Source organism: Dermacentor silvarum, chromosome 4, assembly GCF_013339745.2.
Source record: "Dermacentor silvarum isolate Dsil-2018 chromosome 4, BIME_Dsil_1.4, whole genome shotgun sequence".
NCBI classification, from domain to species: Eukaryota; Metazoa; Arthropoda; class Arachnida; order Ixodida; family Ixodidae; genus Dermacentor; species Dermacentor silvarum.
The window spans coordinates 42,232,046-42,247,843 of NC_051157.2; the positions used below are offsets into that span (position 1 = coordinate 42,232,046).

A 15,798-nucleotide genomic window follows, 5' to 3' on the forward strand; every position below is an offset into this window, starting at 1 on the left:
CATTATTCAAAGACCCGTATAGCCCTATATACTGCTATACGAGGAGGACCTCGCGTGAGTCTTGTGGCAGTAAACTTACGTCGATTGTCACTCCTTGCACGCTGAACAGTTCTCCTGGCGGCCTGTTGCGAGGAATGTACTTATACAATATTTTGTCGTCCTTAAACCACTTGAAGCTGTACAGGGGCAATCCACCGAGGTTGTGTGCGCAGTTCAGACGCACGGAAGCCGCCGAGAACGCCGATTGGTGGTTGGTCTATCGATAAAGGCGTTTCTGTGGAATTTGAATAAAAACAAGCAACTGTAGAGCAGTCAAAGAAGAAGCAGTCACAGTGATCACTACTAAAGAACGATGTCGCTTATTTTATATACGCCAAACTAGAAACTGGAGCTAGTCCCATATTTTCTAGTAGACGTGCTTTAAGCATCTGACTGGTTTTAATTTCACAAGTAAGCTAGATGCGCTAAAGCTACTAATTAAAGCGTAATTAGTGAAATACAGTTCGCGGCTGTTACGGTCTGTTTGACAATGTTGCACAAGTTGCGATGCCCACTTTTGCTGTAAATTTCGAACAGAAAAAAAAATTAATTTCAGCCCTAATCGTTCGCTTTTTATAAGTGGAGGCAGTCATCGTTGAAACGGCCGGCACACACGGGATTCGCGTTCTTGTTCCACCCGCAGCTGGAGACTCGGTAGCTAAGAAGTTCTACTGCTGTGAACAAGGTTGCGTGTTCGAGTCCTGGCAGCGGCGGCCTAATTCTGATGAAGGTAAGGATAAAAAAAAAAAGAAAAACACTAGTTCGCCGAGTATTGGGTGCGCATTAAGGAACTCCAGGCAGTGAAAGTAAACCGACCGCTTTCTAATATGGCACACCTCATCATATTCACTGTGTTGCTTAAGGACGTTAAGCTCAACCAGTCAATTGATCCACCAATCAACCAACATTGCGCCCAACTCGGGTATCACTCACCTGTGACGTCCAGCCTCTTCTCATCCGAGACCTGATCGAATGACGGCGCATCGGCTGAAACTTCGCACCTGTAAGTTCCAGAGGCAGAGTGCTGTACGTTGTCAAGGACTGTCGTAGTGTTGGTGCTGCTTGCCACCTGCAAAACCAATATCCCATTAAAGGAAAAAAGAATGACTCGTGTTTCATCTTACTGCGTCTTGTTTATTAAACAAGATGCAAAAGAAAAAGAAACGCAGTGCTGAAAACTATTCGCCATTTCTTCGGGAGCATCGGTTCGCGAATGAAGTTTCGCCTTCACAGGTATATTTTTAACAGCAGAGCTGTTTAAGCTTTTGGTTTGGCCGTGGAGCGTTAGCAGAAAACTGCGCAAGACGATGACGTCACCGCGCGTTGCCACCTGACGTTATTGCTCGGCGAGGTTACCACCCTCTCACAGGTTACGCGGGCGCGGCCGACGTATCCGGCGTTCGTCGGTCACGCCTCGCGCCGGGCTTTCGCTGGCGTGGCGTCCCCGTGCCGAGCACGCTCACGCGTCAACGCTACGTCGGACTATTAAGTGGCCTTTAGAAGACGGCGCGCCGACCCCGAGTATCCCGATACTCGTGGTCGGCTAAGTTTGGCTAAGAATCAGCCAAGCCAAACCAAGTTAAGCAAAGAGAAAGCTAAGAACCAGCCAGGCCAAACCAGGTTAAGCAAAGGAAAGCAAAGTAAAAGCTATAGGGAAGGGCCAAAAACTTCGCTGTTTGCCCAGTCTTCGCGCCACTTAGCGTGAAGCTGTCCCTAATTGTTTATATTCTATTTTTTAATTAAGTGCAAGTAATCGTCAGCAGCTATCTGAAAGCAACAATTTTTTTTTGGTTTGTAATTGTTGTGTTCTGTCTTGTGGCGAGATTACTATAATGGCCGGTGTTTCAATTTCAAGAACACGTTAAACTGTCAATCCGAACCATGTAATTTCTGTGCTTATGATTTTTCGTGCAAGTCTACAATAAATAAAAGAACCCGGCTACGCTTTAATCATCCAGACTTTAATCATCCGTGGCAAATGGCACCCCAGACAGTACTTTTCTTGAACTTTACCCGTTATTGCACGTTCTTAATTATGTTACAGTTAACAAAAACACAATTTCTTCTTTCATTCAAACATTTCACAAGAGTAAGTAATTACTACAAACAGACCTTTGTTACAGTAAAGCTTATGAAGGTGAATGCATGTCTTTTTTTGTTTAAACGGACCCGAGAGATAGCAGTTATACCTTATACTTTCGCTGCAGTGGCTTCAAATAAACATTGGTTGCCTTTAGTACCGTGAAGATTATTCAAAATGTAACAAAACTGAAAGCCTGAACAAACAAATCTTAAAACAAACATTCAACACCCTATAGGTTGCCATGTTGAGAAATCGCGATCTACTTTTGGGTTGTGACCTTTTAGCTAATACCTAAAGATAATTGATGTAACTTAGCAAATAAAAAAAAATGCTGGGCTGAAATTGAGCTCTCTGGAAAAGCCGACCGCTCATATTGAAGATTGGAAAGCTTGTGCTTAACAACAACAACAACAACAACAACAACAACAACAACAACAACAACAACAACAACAACAACAACAACAACAACAACAACAACAACAACAACAACAACAACAACAACAACAACAACAACAACAACAACAACAACAACAACAACAAACATATTTCTTCAAGGACGATCTATCACTTCCGAAGTGTGACATGGGCTGGCATATAAATATGTATATGTTGCTAATTATTCATCACTAATATAAATACGATCATCAAAAACATTATTATCTTTTACATTGTTGCTAACGAAACGCGCATTCTTTGTGTCATCCACATATAGACGCCTTTTTACCATGGCTAGTGTAGGTTTAGGGTTTTGGGAATGACACCTTGTATTTTTACAACCACTGATATTACAAGAATACTGGTGGTTGTGTTAATCGGATGACGCTGGTTATAGATACTGACTGTGCATTAGTGGTCAACTGCACGTTACTGAGGTAATTTTCAAAGGCATTCGAATAGCGAAGTTTTTTTTGTCTGATTGTGTGAAAATATGGAAAAAATAGTAAAAGGAACACCTGGCTTCGAACAATGGAACCGGACATTGAATATTTCCTCACTGAAGATGAGATAACAAAAGAAAAATAAACGAATACTTCACTCTTGTGATGCGAAGATGTTAATGTCTACCAAGGAAACAAAGCAATGGTTAATATAAATTTATAACAAATCTGTAGGCAACCCTATGGTTGAAACATCCTTGATTAAGAAATTTCAAAATAATTGTGCGTGACAAAAGTGATCTACTGCTCTACACGTTGCATTAGAACCAGCGTCTGTGCGCGGCAACACCTCGAGAAGCCTAGCCGTTTGTTGCAGTACTTTGAAGAAATGACTAACTATTTATGGTTGAGATTAATAGCTGACAAGGTGGCACTGTTGCTCCCTCGGGCTGTTGTAACCATATGGTCCAGCGTAATCGCCCACAAACGTATTATCTAAGGTTCCGGATTTCAAGTTGTGTAGAATACGGATTGAACAATGAAGATTATTAGATTCGATATTTTGAATACTATAGCACATTCCTAATATTTCTTTCTATACGACGTAATTGGACATATAAAAAAGGCCTCGCTTACGTTTACAGTGAGCCCTTTGATATTGAACATCTTCTTGCTCGGCCTGTCGCGGGGCATATAGCGGAAAAACTCTCTGCCGTCTTTGTACCACTTGACGCTGTACAGCTTGATCCCTCTGCAGGTCGTAGCGGCATTCCAGAGTCACAGTGGATCCACGAGTTGGTGTCTCGGGAACGTTCAGTTCGATTAACCTCAGAGCTTGCGCCGGATCAGTCGTGTCTGTAACGAAAGAGTCGTGACATTGGTTGAGCACTGTATAGTATTTGCCGATATAATGGGATCTTGTTTAGACAACTTGTGTGCAGTCAATACCGAAAACAGTCATACTTATTAAATTTTTCCTAGCAGACTGATGTTTAGCCGCCCATTAAAACGCAAACTGGTATAATGTTAACGTATTATAGTCCCCAAAATACCAATGTTTGGCACTGAAAAAAAAAAAAAAAGACTAAGCAGCTTTACTTCACTCATCTTTCTTGCTGATACTGGTTCGTCCGAACCTCAACGTAGCAGGCTTTCTTGCCTAAATCATGCAGGAGCATTTGCTCAAGATTCAGCAATAAGGCAGAGCTTATGATAGAGTGTTTTATTATAGGGGCTTCAAGGAAATAGCACCGTCGCCTCTGCGCATGCGTCTAGCGCAATGGGCGTTTGGGGTTTGCATCGGGCACGCTATCCGTTTTTTTATATAGCATGTCGCCGCAAACTTGCCCAAAAGCTTTCCGTCGATAAAGATGGTGGCATCCATCGAGATGATGACTCTCATCTTCGACCACACTGGCTTGCATTCTGACTAGCTGGCGACGTGTTTAACAAACAAATACTGATGTACATTATCTATATCTCTAATCTCACGCAAATCTGGAAGATTGAACGACAAATCGTCGCTGATTTTGAGATAGCTTAGTGATTTGAGAGCGCGTATAGGCCTCGTGGTTGCCGCACCCGAATTTGTATTATCTTGGCTGATGAGTGCAAATAGAACTAAGCACAGTAAATTATTTGTTGGGGATTACCCGCGATTACCACTCAAGATTATTGTTAAAATTGATAGAGCGCGTATGCTGAAGGCCATTTCTGTATCAGCTTTTCTGTTATTACTTATCGTAGCTCGGATGTCTAAGAGTATTGGCAGTGCAGTAACAAGACGCAAATATACGAGTGCAAAACCATTTTCTGGCGCTCGTACTTCCTGGTAGACCCAAAGCTAGCTCACGCAAAGATATTTGAGGCCTCAAACATGTGATGCCCCTATTCTAAAAGTCTTTAATAGTGCGCTAAGTCTCTGCTACATCTTTACTGAGATAGCTTCGTGTAAGCTTACGTATACGTGAAAAAAAAATATATATATATACACGGCTTATATATTTTGCGCTTCTACTGAGTGCAAAACGTTCACGCGATTATCGCTTGCTAATGGGTGCGCAATATATATCCAGCTTCTACGTATGAACCTCCATTCCTCAGGAAAAAAATATAGAAAAAAAAAAAAACAAAAAAAAACAGAGAACTCTGCATGCACACTTACACGTCGCAATCCAGATGCAGACGACAAACACACATGGTTCAGGAAACCATCTAGAACGAAGACCCGTCATTTTGTCCAGCGGGGGACGGTCCGGTCTTCAGTATAGTCACTCCTCGGAGCGCCAGCCGGTGCTCCTTTTAATACCGACAGAAACTCTCTCCGCCAGAGGCATCACAACGTCTCTGCTGATGTGTCGCGCACAGCGCAATCGCGTGCAAAGACAGCTCATAGCTCACCGCCGTAATAGTTTTCAGACGGCATGCTGCTGAAGGCGTGAGAACGTTGAATTGGGGGCTCAAGGTTGTCTAGTAGCGAGCGTGAGACTTGAGCACCCATCCTGCTTACTTTAAAGGCGGGCGCTTGCAGAATCGTGCTCGTATTACGCTCACGTGTGACACACTAACTGCGCAATAGACTTCTAGGCTGTTGACTCGAGTCTCTTGCGAATGTAGACGCACACGCTGCCTCAGTGGTAAACAATTCGTCCGTGTTTGGTTACTATATTAAAACTGCCGGAGCGCTTGCTAATAAAGAGAAAAGTGTCTCGCAAGTATGTTTTTATTGTAAATGAATGTAATATTATGGAACTCCCGGCACTGATAGAGTTATGTATATTCTTGGGGGGGGGGGGGGGGTATATCGCTTATTTTCATACACATTTTCGAGACTCTCTGATCCCCAAGGTCGACGCGGTGGTGATCGAGAGGAGGTGCCAGTGGCGTCGAAATATCATACCGAAAGGCTCATTCAGTCCAGGACGCAATTGTGATTCTGCAATGCTGCTGAGATCTTGTAAGGTTCTTGGCACACTGTGCAAACGTTCCAGTGGAGGGCCCGTTTCTCGCGAATGCGGCTTAGCATGCACTTAGGCACTTAACGCACGCACGCACGCACGCACGCACGCACGCACGCACGCACGCACGCACGCACGCACGCACGCACGCACGCACGCACGCACGCACGCACGCACGCACGCACGCACGCACGCACGCACGCACGCACGCACGCAGCTTACAGTGTCCGGACCACAGCCATGTTACCTTAATTTTTTTGTAACTTAGACGCCTATTCGGCGATTGAGCTAATAATCTTTCAATTCCTGAGGAGAGATTCTGTCGGTGAAGCTGGCGCGTGAGATGAAAACTTCGCCGGGCGGGTTGTTCGCTTCTGAAAACAAGCAGGGATGGCATGGAATCACGTTCTTTAATGTCATAGAAATATACAAGGACACTCATCCGCCTTCGTAGGTGGTGTCGACGCAATATAAAGCGGCATGACGCAGAGGCAAAGTAATTGAAAGCATGGGTGGGCCGATTACGATAACGAGTGCATACGATGTGTGCCCCGGCAATGATTTTTTCATATAGCGTGCAACACAAGACGATACCGGAGGCAGTGTATAATCAAATGCGCAATGCCACATCGCATTACATGCAGTGACTTACGTTTAGTATGAGGACCTGTGATTTTTATTCAGGGAATTTTTGTAGCCAGCTCTCGCGGTAGCTCTTTTCACTACTTTCGTATGCGATTATCCGAACTATATTGTGAGGACTCAGTTGAAAGCGAAGCTTAAGCGTCCTCCAAATTTTTTTCTTTTCTGCGGTTGTTTAGTTGCGAACATCCACACATTTATTGCGGGAAGTTAAAACTTTGCAGCAAAATAAGCCGTGTAGCACACAGCAGTTTGAATCGCCGATGAACGGCGCAAGTATTTCAGTAAACTGCAGCGGCGGCGGTTTCCCGACGGCGCCGAGCAGTGACGCAGTAGACGAAACGCCAGAGCAATTGTCGTTTCCGAGCGTGTTACGAACACTGCACGCAACACACAAACAAGGCTTTTCACGGAATTCACCTTTCGATATGACAACGGTAGTTCCGCGTGGCCCGGCGTCCACGTGATTCGATGGGATTCTTGCAGACTCTGGCCTACGATCTGAACCGCCAGCAGCGGTGTTCGTCCGTTGGTAAAGTTACGGAAGGCCTGTTGCGAGTTGGTAACGACGTGAACTTCCCTGTCCACCCTGTCTTGTTGCTTTATTACTAGCACCGCGGCTATGGTCTCAGCCGCGGCTGGGGTCTCTGCCCTGACGGAGGTCGGCGAGGGTCAAGGAGTTGTCTCTCCCGTTCACGGCGGCTACCGCGAAGAGTCCCCCTTCGGGGTACACCGCCACGTCCACGTATGTACGTTACGTACGGGTCACCCTTGAATTTTCGGCGCTGTCTGTCGACGCGAGCCTTGCGTCGTCCTTCGTGGAGTTCATGACTCATGTGCTTCGGAATGGGGTTCGCCTTGATCTTGCTTCTGACCTCGGGCGGGAGTGATCGTTGCCCATCGAGGGCACGGAGCTCCGTTGCCGCTTACGTGCCTAACTTGTGTTGCAGACAGTGGCGGGTCTTAAAGGTATAATTTTGCAATCGTGCTGGCTCCCTATTCGTATTGGGTCCGTTTGCTTTTGCAGAGAGTGTTTGGGAACTAGGGTACAGTACTAGGGTACGCTTGCGATCCCTATGGAGACGTACACGTTCCGCAGTGGTCAAAAGGGTTGGATACTCGTCTGTCTTGCTGCCCGACTTTCTTCCCGCCATTTCAGGGCCCTACGTGTTGAACGCAGGGGCGCCATAGCAGAGGAAGCTTAAAATGCTTGCAACAAACTGCGCATGTGTAGGCCTTATAACTCTGGTCGGTTAGCGTCAGTTTGAGTTTGGTAAATTATACCCACTATGGTTGAGTGAGCTCTCTCAAACGCCACCACTCCCGCTCGGATCAACAAACGTGCTGGAGAGCTATGCCTCTCTGAACGCCGAGCGGCAGGCTAAAGGCCGTGACTGCTGCGACGCTGGACACTCACGTGCCGATTTTAAGGATGTTTCACGTCAAAAAGCAGCGGCTAGTTCTGTTGTGTATTTTCTGTCCTCGCCCCTTCGCGCTTCTTAACTCTTCACATATGCAGCAGCGCGCCCAGCAGGTGTTGCATCTACTTCAGTAGCGCGTGGTGCGTGCGAGTGTTCGCTCATTCTCTCTTCGATCACCTCTGAGATGATGGCTTTCCTATTTCTGACATGGCCTCCCGATCTAGGAGGCCATTTCTCTGCGCTGATGTATCGTGTTTTGTATTCCAGGTGGCGTTAGGCGCTCTTTCAATAGTATAAAAGTGAGGGTGGGCCAGTTTTCCTCATCCTTCTGTGGTAGCAACTGCAGCACTATAGGGCTTTGATACGCTATGTTACTTATGTTACTTTGCACTGCCTTCGTGATCGGCCTAGTTCTGATCCGATGCTACACACAGCACCTGTTGTATCTACTTCAGCGGCGCGTTTTTCCGTGCAAGCGTTTCTTCGTTATGTCTACTTTCATGTATCCCCAGGTGGTGTTCGGCGTTCCCTCAATCCATATATGGCTGTGCCTCAATCTATAGGGGGACACGCTGAAGCGCTCACGGCGTTCTCGTGCGTATAAGGAATGACGTACACACGTGACAATCGTGCTGTATAAGACCGGCTGCTTAGAGAGTATGAGCCAGTTTGCGTCTCATGGGGCCCCCTTGGCGAGTCCCAACAGAGGAAGTGAAGTACGCACAATCTGAAACGTTAGAACATTTCATCACATGTATTATGCTTCATAAGCTTTGCATTAACACATATTCTTACAATGCGTGGGATCCGCGTAATTTTATTATATTTTAACAACTCTGTTATATCCCCTATATACGGTTATACCCCCTTGGTATATCCCCTACCAAGGAAGCCAAAAAATTATACAAAACGTGGGGCCACATAGCTTTATTTATTATATAAGTTCTGAGCTCTTTACAAACATCTGTTTTTTTTTGTACGCGTCTCCTAGTGCAAGTAAACTTGACACATTTGCTGTTGGGTGTTCAACTCTCATCACTGGTAGGCGGCCCATGCCCTCGCCAGAATTTCCATAGCCTTGTCCAGGCACTTGTCTTGTGGCCACGAGATCGAACTCGGCTGCTTCAGCGGCCACTGTTGCTCTTGCTGGTGAGTCGCTTTGTGGTCTCCCGTTTGCTGTCCAACTGGAATGATGATGAATCCTACCGCCTCGTGCAGGCCCACGAAGCTGGCGTGGCATCTGACCTCCACGGAACCTCGTCTTGCATCGTGTTGGCTGACCGGGATGGTCGTCACGAGCGTCGACGTTTGGAAGCCGTCCCTGTGCGTGTCTACGCTCGCTCTGACGTCGGCGTCGACCAAGAGGCGGTCGTTGACGTACATGGCGAGCTTGGGAGCCGGTCTAGTCCGGATTGAGGTGCAGTTGAGGCGCAAATTGTCTCCCACCTGGTACGTCTCCCTGTCGTACGTGATCTGTGGTCTTAAATCTCGTTGTTCTGCGAGAAATGGTGAAAAGAAGAATAGTTTTTTTTTCTGGGGTGCGATAAGAGCGTTGACAGGCTAATGGCACAAATTCAGTGCTGCACTCCTCCTTGCTTTCAGGGCTTGCTAATTTGCGTGCGAGAATACGAAAAAATAATGGCGGAAAAGGGAGGGCGGGGCGGAGGGTGGGCAAATGAAAAGAAAGGCGGAGCGAAATGAAGCACTAATTAAGGTAACCGATACGCCCGTACGACGACACTGACAATTACAACAACAACATTGAAAAAGATTTGTTCATCCAAATTTCTGTTAGTTTTTCACTTTCTGAGTTACACTTGAGATTTTGGGGACAGCCGCGGCCCCAAATAGGATAACCTTCCCAATATGCATAATTTAGTAATAATAAAAGTAGCGAAGTTATTTTTATGATTGTCTTGAAAACATTGCATCAAAAAATCGTGAAACGTGCATTCGTCTAAACGGAGAAAACGCAAGACGTGTTCTATGTACAGACTTCTTAGTTATTAAATTGAAAATTGGAAGCTAGGTTACGTCTCAGGCTGTCTGAACCCAAGTAGTATTAAACAAAATACTATTGCAACTGCTTGAGTAACGCGCATACGTACCGACCATCACCAGAATTTTTTCGTCCTGCAATGTTAGAAAGGGTGGAGGATCGGCGCTGGCTTCGCAGCGGTAAGTGCCAGAGCTCAGGGCGCTCAGTTTCGTCAGAAACAGTGTCGAATAGTTGGTCTGCAGCATCTGTGTTGGGCCAGTGCCTCCTTGGGCAGAAAGAAGACGTGGTGGAGCCTAAAGGGATGCAGACACCAAATTTAGAGGCTCAGTTGACCATAGCATAAGTTTTACATGCTTACGAGGAACGCTTTCGCCAGGTATGACTGATAGCAGATGGCTAAAAGGTAAATTGTTTCAGTTTTAAAGTCTATAAATGAAACGTGTCTCCCTCCTCCAGACTCGTCGCGATAACCATCATAAAAAAAAAGTTGTCGCAGTTTCACCTGAAAGGCGAAGCATCAATTGCGATAGCAAATTTGTAGAGAGCTATACGGAGTAATGATATTAGCTTTATCAGCTGTATAAACTTGGACATACAGCAGCACCGGAACACGCAGAACTGTTGTCGACGCCGTCGGCGTTTAGCCCGCGTTCGTTCAAAATGCGTGCGGCGTTGGTGACTGTTGCCGGAGCCTCTAATATAAATAGGCACTTGGTGCCGCAGCTAAACGTCGCCTCCCTTCCCTCCCCCTCCCCCCCCCCTCCCCCACGGCCTCTCGCGCGTCGGAAGAAGGCGCGTTTGCTCTACATATATGGTGATTGTAAAGGAGGAAAGAGACGCCTACTTCTGCAGCCCTTAAGCGAGCACGGCGCAGAACGCGCGTTTGTTCTCCGCCGTGCGTTCACTCCCCGTGAAAGCGCGCGCCCCTCGCGCCCTTTCACTCGCACATACAGCGTTCGGCGCGCGGCGACGATTTCATCTCCATTGACGTCATACGGAACCTCACGGCGACGGCGACGCCGACGGCAGAAATCTGCTTTTGAGTGTCCATATAATTGCTATCGCAATAAAAAAAAACTGTCAGCCCTTCCACTGGGGTGGAGAAGTAAGACCAGCGAAGCTGTACTATGGTGGGAATTATGTATTTACAATTATGACTATTAAGATGTGATGGTGTAATTGGTTATTTGAACTATTAAAAAATGAGAAATATATGGGATCCGGTGGTTTTAATTTATTTAGTGACCACAGGGACCATGGCCTTATGGTCGCTACGGTACACCGCCATAGGGTGTACGGCAAAGGTTGGCACGTTCTTCATAAACACGTCACCAACGCCGCGCGCGTTCGGTGCGAACGCGGGCGAAACGCCGCCGCTGTCGACAACAGTTATGCGCGTTGCGAAGCATCAATGGTGATAGCAAATTAGTAGCGAGCTATACGGAGTAAGGATAGTAGTTTTATCGGCAGTATAAACTTGGACACATTCGCTTACTAACTGAATTAACAAGGATGGTGTCAGCGCGCACACGCAAACATGGATAGGTCACATTCGATGACCGCACTCAACCGCTGTCAAAACGCTGGCGTAAGCAAGCGCGCTAGCAGCAGCGAGCGAAGGTTCATGCGGTCTATGGCTTCAACGGAAACTGAGTGGCGAAAGCACAGCGCATACAAAGGTAGGAGCCGTGTTGCAGATCGCTTTCAAGTAGGGAGCCTACATGCAAGCGCCGTTGCATGTAGGCTCCTTACTTTCAAGATACGATGTGCGCGACCGCGCGTCGTCGCGCAAAGTACAAGTACGCAGTTAATTGCTCGCAGAGCAAAAGTCGCACTCCCTCCCTCCCGCACTGCCTTCCCGCTTTCCTCCTTTCGCCTGGGTGATTGAGTCACCAGTTCCCTTTGCGCCCGGTCGCAAGATAAGCATTTGGTGCCGCAGCCAAACTTTGCCTTCCCTCCTAGTAGGGAGCCTACATGCAATGCTCCCTACCGCCTAGCCTATGACAACTTCACTGTAAAGACCCTATTGTTACAGGTCTGCTACTGCCTGCGTTGCTCCGAGGTCGAATTACACGATGCCGCTCAGAGTGTTCTGCACATTTACCCTCTTAGCTCTAAGGTTTCAATAAGACACAAATAAAAGGACTCTAGACATGGTTTGCTTCCATTGGTTGGCTTGAATGAAATTTCGCATTTCGGTATGCCTAATAAATGATTTAAGTCGAACGAGCAGTTAAAGTTGTTACAGTGCGAGGGTCAGTTTGAATGCCTTGCGCTGCACAGTGCACATCGTCTGAAATTGTTGTCCATTAATCTCTTGGAACCTAGCATATAACAGTTTCGCTGTAAAACTTGGATGATGCATAAGCTTCGCCTTTAAGAGTGAAACGCGACAGCATTCAAAGATTCCTGAATGCTTCTCACGCTTCCCGGCCACTGCATCTTACGTAACCGTAATGTTTACCGCGAAACGCTGGCAGCGAACGCTATGCACGAAGGCGAGCGTTCTGGTAGAAACGCGGCCTCTTGCGTGAGCCGATCCCGGAGGCAGTGCACAGCCGCGCCAAAAAATTACATCGTTTTGAGGTTTATGTTAGTGTTTCACACCTTTTATATTTGAGTCTGAGAAGAATTAACATTGACGACATGCGCTGTCGGTGTTTTGTTTCAAGACATTTGTTTGTGGGCTGTCATTCTCAAAATTCCGAGGAATAACTATGTCAAGAATGTAAGGTTCTATAGGTATGAGCAAACTTTAGTGAAAGAATGACGTGGCAGTATAACTCGCATATACCGCATGTCATATAGCAGGGCGTGGCATATACATATATCTAAATATATACGGATGATCGCGTTAAAACGTCATTGTTGAGAAGCAAAATAGGGTGGTGTTAAAGACGCTGGTGGCGACGCATTTCCAGAGCGGATGCTCGTTAAATATCCCCTGGTGGTTAAGATTAATCCGGAGTCCCCCACTACGGCGTGCCGCATAATCAAATCGTGGTTTTGGCACGTAAAACCCCAGAATTCATTCATTCTAACTGGCCATTCGTAGTCGTCAACGCTTTGGTGGTTCACGTGAACACCGTGACCTCCAGGGTACTCACGATTTACATCACTCGAAGGTTATCCACCCCTACTGGCCGGAATTTTGAAATCCGGAATAATGCGATGGGAATTATTTTACATTAAAGCTACTGGGGGCACAATCTTGCATATGCTGGCCGCTATTATAGTCCCAGAGATGCTGTGTATTACTAATAGCAAAAAATCATCACTATAAAATTTGGTGTCTGCGTTCCTCTAAGACGAAAGATAAATTGGCGTTGAAGTTGATTTTGTCTCTTACTGCAGGGGGATCAAACAGAGAACAACACTTGAGTTTAAACGGCACAAGCTTCAGGCTTGAGAGCAAAAAATATGGTGTGACCACACAACGTGACCCATAGAGTCACGCACAAGTGGAATGAAAATACAGCGCACAAGTAAGAAAGACACTGGCCCTTCTAATTCCCCGTATGTTGTGTTCTGTATACTGAAACACGTGCCACCTTCCTCAAAGGATTTCAAGCCACATACCTTGTCAACCGCGAGCTGATGGTTCACCCTATCTGTGAGTCTGATGTGGGACTCCTGGTGCTCAGAACTCGCGCGGCGCGATGGGAGTTTTTTTCTCTCAACCTTCACAAAATATTACAGCGAATAGCTAGCTGCTTAGACCATACTCTCTTGTTTTATTGAACCGCGTAAACGCTGTTGCGAGCACGAAATCAGCTGCACGCTGAAGAAAATTTCGTTCTGACGAGGCCTTGAGGCGGAGTATGGTATACTTGTGTTCTATCGTGAAGCTAATCTCGCAGCTGGTTAACTGCAGCAGAAATCACTGTAATCACCTGTTTAAGTGGCGCTTTACAACTTCCAGTGTATAAACAATATTTCCCAGAAGACCGTGTGAGGGACCCTTTTTCATTGGGCAGTCGGATGACAGTATTCAAAGACCCGCATAGCCCTATATACTGCTAGCGTGAGTAGGACCTAGCGTGAGTCTTGGTTCAGCGGACTTACGTCGACTGTCACTCCTTGCACGCTGAACACTTCTTCCTGTGGCCTATTGCGAGGAATGTACGAGTAGAGTATCTTGTCGTCCTTGAACCACTTGAAGCTGTGCAGGGGTAATCCACCGAGGTTGAACGTGCAGTTCAGAGGCACGGAACCTCCCGCGATCATGATTGGTGGTTGGTTCAGGGATAAAGTCGTCTCTGCGGAAGGTGGATTAAAGCAAGCAACTGTAGAGGGCTGTTCAACGAAGAAACAGCGGCAGGATGTGTTCACTTGGGCTGGTTAGTACACGACTTATTCTGAAAAAAGAGCGTTCGTTCAGCGCTTCGCTGCGTCTGTTAACTTCCTTGTCCTACGTGTACCGTCTTCGGGCTGTTTTTTAAGATAAGAAACAGTGAGAGTGATCCCTACTACAGAACGATGTCGCTTATTTTCGGTACGAAAAACTAGACATTGAAACAAGGTGGATAAGGAGTTCTGCTGCTGGGAACAAGGTCACACGTTCGATTTCTGGCCGCGGCGGCCGAATTCTGAATGAAAGTAAGGATACAAAAACGCTAGTTTGCCGAGACTTTAACGCGCATTAAGGAACTCCAGGCAGTGAAATTAAAGCGGGTGCTCTCCACTATACCGTCCCTCATCATATTCACTGTATTGCTTAAGGACGTTAAGCTCAACCAGTCAGTTGTTTCATCAATCAACCAACCTTGCGCCCAACTGAGGTATCACTAACCTGTGACGTCCAGCCTCTTCTCAACCGCGACCTGATCGAACGACGGCGCTTCGGCTGATACTTCGCACTTGTAAGTTCCAGAGGCAGAGTGCTGTACGTTGTCAAGGACTACCGTAGTGTTGGTGCTACTTCTGACCTGCAAAACCGATATTCCAATAATGGAAACAGGAATGACTCGTGTTTCATCTTACTGCGTCCTTGTTTGTTAAACCAACCAATAACAAAAAAGGGAGAAAAAAAAAGAGAAAACAGCACTGAAAGCTGGTTGATTTTTTTTGAACATCGGGTCGTGAGATAAGTTTCGCCCTCACAAATATCTATATTTTTTCTTCTTTTCTGGAATCAAGCGGAAGTAATTGCCTGCAGCTGTTACGTCTTGTGGCGAGAATATTAGAATGTCGGCGTTTAAATACCAACAACCACGCAAAATTCTGAAACCGAACCTTTCTCACAATTTCTGCGACAATGTAATTTTCATGCAAGTTCAATGCTGAAAAAAAAAATGTGTACTCTCTTAGTCATCCAGAGGTGCAGACGTCAACTTAGACGTGCTTTGTTGGAAATAGTGTCACCCCAGCCCTTATATTTCTTGAATTTTGGCCGTTGTTGCGCGTTCTTGACTTTGTTACAGTTTTCAATCAAAAATAAAATTTCTTCTTTCAGTCAAACATATCACAGTAGTAATATTTTGTCACTACAAACAGACAGTTTCTATACAGTAGAGCTTATGAAGGTGAATGCATGTCTTATTTTATTTAAATGGACCCAGAGATAGCAATTCTACATTGTAATATCACTGCAGTTGCCTTAAACAATGTCTGTGTTCAGCTCAGTGAAGACTAATCAAAATGTAAGAGAACTTTAAACCTAAACAAACAAAGCTGTTGCGACCATTATAGTCCCGCATAATCGACCACGAACGACTAATCAAGGATTGCTGATGCCAAGTTGAATCAAATACGGATAAAATTACAAATAACATTGCGT

General features: G+C 46.1%; 1 protein-coding gene across 1 annotated transcript in view; it reads right to left on the bottom strand.

Moving 5' to 3' along the window:
• The window catches only part of LOC125939641 (uncharacterized), a 46,057-nt gene that overhangs the window by 28,318 nt on the left and 1,941 nt on the right, over positions 1-15,798 (bottom strand). Inside the window, exons 3-6 of the mRNA XM_049666414.1 lie at positions 14,812-14,947; positions 14,085-14,278; positions 10,129-10,312; positions 9,467-9,516 (exon numbers count right to left, since the gene is read on the bottom strand). Coding sequence (XP_049522371.1) covers positions 9,467-9,516; positions 10,129-10,312; positions 14,085-14,278; positions 14,812-14,947 — 564 coding nt within the window. The remainder of the gene's footprint in view (positions 1-9,466; positions 9,517-10,128; positions 10,313-14,084; positions 14,279-14,811; positions 14,948-15,798) is intronic.